We start from the raw sequence: 7,898 nt of genomic DNA, 5'->3' as shown, positions 1-7,898 counted from the left end.
CGGCCCTCCCGTGCCGCCGGGAGCAGGCTCGGTGCTCGGGGCGCTGAAGGCTGTGGTGTTTCTAAAGCCAGCTTTAGAGCTTCTAATCCAGCCATCTGCCGCCAGTCCCCGTTCCCACGGGCAGTACCTTCTGCTGGTGGCTTTGAGGCAGCCTGTGCGCGTGGCCCTGAGGAGCAGGCGTAGACTGGTGTTCGTTATGTGTAGGTAGCTTGCTAAATGAAGTGGCTGGTAGGTCAGGTAACTTGTTTCTGCCTTCTCAGGAACAGTCTTTCCCTGGTAGTCTTTACAGCACAGCAGCTGTTGAAATGTGCACCAGTACTAATGTTCAAGTCTTCTGCAGTTAAGTGTCTGAAGGCAGGAGGGAGAGACTACATTTTGCTAAATTAGGGGAGAGAGTAAAGCTTCAGGATCAGGTGCCTATTTGCATCTAAAGAACTAACAAAAGAGAGGGTTCAAACTGTGATCCAGAGTGTTTTGCTACAAAAACTGAAATGCAGTATTTCTGTATTGAGACTTTTCAGGTAGTCTTCTGCTTGATAGTCAATAGGGAAATTAGTTTTGCAGAATCAAGGCAACTTATTAAGAAGCTCTAGGTTGTTCTGAAGTGATTACTAATACCTGTGATTTGAGTGTGTTTCCTCAGTTGGCTTTGCGTTGACAGTATATGAAGCTGCCCTCAATGTAGGATTTGACGCAGTGAATTAGTCTGCTTGGCCTGGTTCTGCATGCTGCAGGACATTGCACTGTATATTACTGCGTTCTAGAAATAGCATCTTTCTAAATGAGGGTAACTGTGAGGAGCAAACCTGAAAATGGATGAAACTGAAGCAGGGTGAGAGGATGGTTTGCTTTCGTTAGGCTACTGTCTGAACGCACGTCAGATGAAGATATCCCAGGTGCTGTGTGCATTTCTGGATGGAAGGTCCCTACATAGGACAGAAATCTCTTCTAGAGGGATGTCTTGTAAAATGCCTTCTTATACCACAGATGCTTTCACAGACTTCTGTCAGACCAGTATGAGTTAGTGGGTGTTTTACATGATGTAAAGTTACTTTATCTTAACCTTCAAATGGAAATTTGACCATTCACCTCAACTAAAAAAAAAGAAGCCTTAAGCCTAGTTTGTTCCATTTGCTACGTTCTGTGGTTTGCTCCCCCATCACACGTGTGCACACGTTTCTTCCCACACAAAATCGTGAAATACCAATAAAACCTGTTGCGGAGGTTTTGCCAGGACACTGGTCGAGTCATAGTAAGTCACAGGAAACACTTCGTAAAGCATGCTGTGTGGAAACTAAATACCAGATATGAGGTCAAAGCTCATGCAAGCCCTTTTTTATAAATGCTGCCCTGGGTGGGAGTCAGCAGTCGCAGGATGAGTGAGTGTGTGTAAATTGAAAGCGATTCTGCCACCCACCTTGAACCCTTCTCTGGCAGACACAGGTCATGTCAGGTCTTGGTTAGGCCAGGTGGTTTCCTCTTCTGGTGCTGCTGTGCTGTGCTTCCCATTGCACAGAGGCCTTAATCTCTTCATATCATGATGCATTCTTTTTAGGAAGCTCTTTCGTTAAACTGTATTGCTATGACTATTGATTAAAGCTGGTGAACCATTTTGAAGTGGTTTAAATGAAAGATAATGCAAAGTTACAAATTGCTCACTGTTAAAGGTCAGTGTCAGGAAGAATTTGTAGTAAGGGATTTGCTTTCTAACCACATTGTCTCTATTCTACTCCCCTCAGCCTCTCCCTTCACAAACATCTTACCCGTCTAGATATGGCCTCAAAAAGAGCCTTGGTGATTCTAGCAAAAGGGGCAGAGGAAATGGAAACTGTAATCCCCACTGATGTTATGAGGAGAGCTGGGGTGAGTACACAGACAACGAAAAAATCTCTTAAAGAGAGTATGGTCAAGGGGAAATCCGGGTAGCAAATAAGCCACAAATAAGCATTTATGACAGCTGACATTTGTGCAAAAGATAACCTTTCAAAATGCGAGTCTGATGTAGACTAGAGTAAATGTTTCAAGTAAATCTTACCCTGTCAGAAAACACAGTATTTCCATGCACAGTAATGGGAAGTGCTTTTTTTGTAGGGGTCTGAACAGCTCAGTACATTATGTATCATGACATTACATAGCTTTTTTTGAGCTGCTTTTAAAATTAATTAGAATTCTGTTAACTAGAATTAGTTTGAATTCTGCTAACAGAATTCAAACAACTAGACTCCTGTCTGTTGGGATTCCTCATGCCATTTGTTACTTTTGCAGCTGTAGTAGTACACTGTTACTATCTCATTAAGTATGCAAATAATGTTTTAAATAAATACACTAACCTCACCTGTATAGAGGTGACTAAAATAAAAATTACCTTCTCCCACCAACTTTGTCATTCCATCACCGTACTCCTCATTTTGCCTGTCATAAGAGGATCAAGCTTGTCTGCTTGTTTAGTGAATGTAAGCTGTGCCATGGATATCTGTGATAATATGACCAGGCATCTAAAAGTCGAGGAAGAAAGTTGAACATGCTGTGTTTGTGAGTGGCTTGAGCCTGCAGAAAGACTTCACTTTGTTATCTGATCTACTTAGTCTGTCTCTCCTGGGTTGTGTTGTTTTGTTTAGTTTATAGCCTGTGAGATCAGATATTCTCTAAATGTCCTTTTTGAACTGTTAGAGGTATTTGTATACTTTAGGTGAATATCACTGCTTACCATCTGTGTTTGGACTTAATTATGGCTTGCAGAAGCTTAAGTGTTCCCTGGTCTTGACAGCTTTAAGTAGTGCTTTGCTCCTTCTGTGTATTAGTTAAGAACTAATGTATAAGAAAAAATGCCCTAAATTCTTGATTTGTAATGATATATTTATTCTTCTGTTAGATCAAGGTGACTGTTGCAGGCTTAACAGGAAAAGAACCAGTGCAGTGCAGTCGAGATGTCTTCATTTGTCCTGATGCCAGTCTTGAAGATGCCAGAAAAGAGGTTGGTCATCACCCTGATCTGATATAATGACCACATAGCCTTTCTCACAGTTTCCACGATGAATTTGGAAAGCTTATGCACTACCTTTTGACACGTGTTGCATGTTGTGATAGCTTCATGCAGTAGTGAATCACAGAACTGCACATCCCACTTTACTCCCTTCAGTGCTCTCCAGCTTCATAGCATGCTAAGTTCAGACAGATTCCTTAATTCTGCATGGGTATTTGTTTCTGCAAAGCATCAATCATAGAGTTTTATTTTTCCTGTTAGTTGGCCCAACAAAGTACTGTGATTTAGAACAGCTCAAATGTTCTGTTGGGAAGTTAAGCAACGCTCTAGTCAGACCTGTACAGTAAGGTTGGAGGAAAACCACTTGTGCTTACAATGCAAGAGCTGCCGTTTGCTTGCTGTAGCTCTTAAATACACTAGGCTTAAAAGTTAGTTCTGTGACAGGCTTTATCGATAATAGGTTCTTGCTGGAACAGGAAATAGTATTTTGTTCCATAATTGGAGCTGGTTCTCTGATTGTGAAGTGTTGTGCAGTGGAAGAAGAGGTAGATTTCTTTGCTTGTCACTGAAATCAGCTGTAGTGGGCTTCAAACACTCTAATGTGTGTATCAGCCTCTGTTCAACAGAACAGTTTTATCTTCTGTTTAGGGGCCTTACGATGTCGTGGTCCTGCCTGGGGGTAACCTTGGAGCGCAAAACTTGTCTGAGGTAAAGTTCTGGTATTTTGAAAATTCATGGGCAGCCTAATGAATAGGAGGGTGGTCTGCGCTTGCTTAGTAATCATGCAGATTCAGTTCAGCATCTGCAAATTCTTTTCTGAAGGAATCAGTAAACTCACTGTTAATTGTCTTAAGCTTCCTTGTGGGCTTATATATATATAGGCAAGACAACTGGGTAAATTCTTGGATTTATGTACCTAGTAAAGCGGAATAAAAATGGAAGGGTGCTCTGTATTCTGGGAAGATCTCTGTTCGTAATCATTTGAAGATGAAACAGTTGCAAATGAAGGTTTAATTCCATGAAATATAAAACTGTCCAAACCCACAGGACTCTGTTCCTTTGCTCAAGATTTCTGTTTCTGGTGCAAGACTGTTGCAGTGGTGGTACAAATACCTTGTGGAAGGCAGGCAGACAAACAAGTCGATCCATCAGATATGATTTAGATGGTATCACACAGTTTGTGAGCCCTGAAATATGAGACAAATAGCCCATCTAAATCTTCTTAAGAATGATAGAGACTGTCTGGAAATGTTTTATGAATACTCTTTCCTATTTGTCTTGTGAAGTTTTCAAACAACAGCTTTCTGTGGCTGTGGATTAATCAGATTTTATGTGGGCCAAGTACTTCCTTGCAGTTTCTTCTGATTTCCTTTCTCTTTCCTTGTGGGGCAGGTGTGTGTTGCTTTCGGTTTTTCTCCTTAATGTACTCATTGTCTTCTGGCAGGATGTAGAGTTGTCAGTTGTTTTCTGTGTAAAACTTGTTTATGAATTTGCAGTGAAAAATGTTGCAGCCATGCTTCAGATAAGCAACTCCAAACAATGACTTGTGATATCATCTTTCTTCATACAGTCTGCTGCTGTGAAGGACATTTTGAAGGATCAGGAAAGCAGAAAAGGCCTGATTGCTGCTATATGTGCAGGTGGGTTAACAAGGTGTCTTGCTTTGTAAAGCGGTTGGATATTTTGTAGGAGCATGCAGACAATTTCCTGTCTTAGAAATCTGTGTTCCTGTAATTTAGTAGGAGAAAACTGTCCTCTGTGTGCACCTGTCAGCATCTGAATTTTTTGTAAATTTAATGGCAGAGAAATTTCTAAAAGAATTATGAACACTTACCCTGCAAACTTTGCTTAGTACCCAGTTCTTTCCAATCAGTTGTGTCACTGTCTTTATAATAAAAAGTGAAAGGTAATATGCTAGGATTTTTTTTTACAAAATATGTGCTTATTCTGGTGATCTTTCTGCAGGGGCACAGCACTGGCAGAACATCATTGCTGTAAATTTATCTCATGTACCCACTCCTGCCCTTTAGCTTCAGAAAGAAGCCCTTAAATATAGAATGATAGTCTCAGCCTTCCTCATCTGAGTCGCAGAAAACGATGGGCTTGCTTTGAGGAGAGGGTTGTCTGCTTATCTGTTCTGAACAGCTCGGTATCCAGGTCATTACTTTGTAAGATTTGTACGTAAAAAAGCAAGATGAACAATTGCCAATGCTCCCAGCTGAGCTGAAAGGCTGGGTTAGGGGCCCAGAGCTGAGAACAAGGAGAGTGGCCATGAGTGTGTAGAAGGCTAACACAGTGTGTGCGTGGAAGGGATTTTCACTTTTGTTTTCTGGTATGTTGCTGGGTTTTTTTTTTGCTTTCATTCTTTAGTTACGTGATAGGCATACAGAGTTGTGAACATTCATGAACTTGGCAGTGATAGTCTCCCACTTCTCTATCTGTATTTCTTGTAGAACAATTCAAATTCACCGTTGCGCAATAAAGGCCTTTGCTTGTAATCAGTATGGTTCATTTCTTTAGGTATAATGATTCTCAGAGCTCATTCCAGCTAAACACAAAGGTTATTTCCTGGTCTATATCCAAAATGAAACAAATGCACAGAAGTGAAACTCACATTAGGCAAATCCTGCCTTCAGTTTGGTTTAGAATTCCTGTAAGGATTTCCTGTCAGCTGACCTAACACTTCTTGACCAAACTTCTTCCTCCATTTAGGCTAACATGGAAGTATGAAAAGAACAGAGAAAAAGCTGTTAAATTCAAAAACTTAACAGTTAGCCCATGATCTGTCTAAAATACTGTTTGGCAGACAATTGCTCAAATGAAATTTCATCTGTTAAGTCTCTAAATTCAAGGTTTAACAAGGCTGTAAAGTCATTTTACCTAGTTAATGTTCAGATTGAAACGCAGACCTCGTTTCTGAGTTTCAAGCAGTTTTAAATAAAATGTATTGTCTGGAACTGCAATGACCATTGTTTTCCACTCCTTCAAAGGCAGTGCAGTCATGGGTAGGACACTTGCGTGAACTGTAATCAAATGCAAGAGATTACACAGCTGTGTTCTTTTTGAGGCTTTGCTTCAGAGATAGGGCTGGCACCAGTTTTTACAGAAAGTAGTCTGTCCGCAGTGAGCTCTGGCCCTTTTTGGCTGAATGTATGCTCTTAGAAGTGTTTGTAGCAGAAGACGGTTCTTCAGTGGTGCAACTTTGTGTCTTACAGGTCCTACTGCCCTTCTGGCACATGGGATAGGGTTTGGAAGCAAAGTCACAACGCATCCTTTGGCCAAAGATAAAATGATGAATGGAGGTATGTAATGACTTGCATAAGTTTCTGTCGAAACCCTTCTCAGATTTTTTTTTTGTTTACCTGAACCCACAATTTAAAGAAAGGAAAATAGATTTTATATGTTTTTTGTGTCTCTGAATTTCCTTAATACTTTCCCGAGTGTAATCAAAATTCAATTGAATATGCTCAGACTGTATTTCTAAGTCTGTTTCACCTGAAAATAAAGGGCTGTATTAACATTCTCATCCTTGGGGAAAATACATTGCTTGCTGTCATGCTACAAGCATTTATTGCCTTATTCTCTTGAGGCTGAGCTATCTCTTGCCCTTTTGATTCTTTGCCTCAGTAGTCCCAACAGCAAACCCCAAGCAACATCTTTCCTGTTCCCCTTTGAGTAGTGCTTTGGTTCTGTGAGCAGCTAATGGCTCCATACTTCTTTCTCCTACCTAAAGGAAGTGGTGGTGAAACGCTATGAAGAAGTCATTCTGTGAACATTCATGAGATTGACAGTGAGCAGGAGATGGCAGGGTTCCTCCAATTTCTTCTGCATGCATTTGAAAGAAAAGAAATTTGTGAACAGTGCTACAAAAGTAGTCTGACTTCCAAAAGTAACCTCCCAGGAACTGACAGGCACAGTTAGTACTTCTTGATGAGCTTGTAGAATCAGAAGTGCACTTCCATACCATGTGAATAAGCTGCCAGAGCTCCTTGTGGGCCCTTCAATGAAGATGGCAGGCAGCGATGAGTGGCTGGGTTCTGGAGGGGCACAAAGCCCGAGGCAGGCTGGGCCCACACAGGTGGCCAAGGTGCCTTCTGTGGAGCTGTTGGCAGGCAGCCTCCGCTCCGCGGCGGAGCCTGTGGCCTGTGGCAGACAGGCCACTGTGCTGGAGACTGACCCTCTTTCTGTTGTGTGTCCCCCCAAGCACACTACTGCTACTCTGAAAACCGCGTGGAGAAAGATGGGAACATCCTCACCAGCCGTGGGCCCGGTACCAGCTTTGAGTTTGGATTGGCCATTGTTGAAACACTGATGGGGAAGGAAGTGGCTGAACAGGTGAAGGCACCGCTAATACTGAAAGCTTGAAATCCTGATGTGGGACAGGGAGTAGGACAAATTTGGATAGTCTTGTCCTTTGTAGAATAACTGGAAGATTCACCGTTGTAAATACAATTTAATTGTAGGTAAAATTAGCAACTGTACTTACCTAAAGTGAGATACCTTAGCAAACCAAAGGTCTTTATTTCTGGAAAAAGATCCTGTTAGTAAAAGGTTTCATCACAAAAAAGCAGCCAGCATGTAATAGTCTTAGTTAGCTCTTGGATGGCATTTAAAAATCACATGGAAAAATGTTTGATGAGTAAATAAAAATGAAACAGCCTTGCTGGTGTGTTGTTATTTTTGTGTGTTTTCTCCAACCCAGGCCTACGAAACTTTATTACCACCATGGCTAGCAACGTACTCTTCAAAACGGTGTCTGTTTAGATTCTCACACAGTTCTTCTGAAGTATGAGTTGAAATGAGAACGTGGTCAAGCACTGGAACAAGCTTCCTAGGGAGGTGGCCATGGCCCCAGGTCTGTCAGTGTTCAAGAAATGTTTGGACAACACTTCTCTTAGATACAGGGTTTAACTTT

The 7,898-nt window shown here is 41.5% G+C and overlaps 1 protein-coding gene across 1 annotated transcript; it reads left to right on the top strand.

The window, feature by feature from the left end:
- The first annotated feature begins 1,737 nt into the window (after window positions 1-1,737).
- On the top strand, window positions 1,738-7,645 carry PARK7 (parkinson protein 7). The gene is made up of 6 exons (XM_009073306.1): window positions 1,738-1,863; window positions 2,873-2,974; window positions 3,632-3,691; window positions 4,554-4,623; window positions 6,199-6,285; window positions 7,188-7,645. The coding sequence occupies exons 1-6, from the start codon at window positions 1,774-1,776 to the stop codon at window positions 7,346-7,348; spliced, it is 570 nt and encodes a 189-aa protein (XP_009071554.1). The 5' UTR covers window positions 1,738-1,773; the 3' UTR covers window positions 7,349-7,645.
- The last annotated feature ends 253 nt before the right edge of the window (window positions 7,646-7,898 follow it).

Source organism: Acanthisitta chloris, unplaced genomic scaffold (assembly GCF_000695815.1).
Source record: "Acanthisitta chloris isolate BGI_N310 unplaced genomic scaffold, ASM69581v1 Scaffold24220, whole genome shotgun sequence".
Lineage (NCBI taxonomy): Eukaryota > Metazoa > Chordata > Aves > Passeriformes > Acanthisittidae > Acanthisitta > Acanthisitta chloris.
The sequence above is the reverse complement of the archived record's forward strand: the minus strand, read 5'-3'. Positions and strand labels throughout refer to the sequence as shown.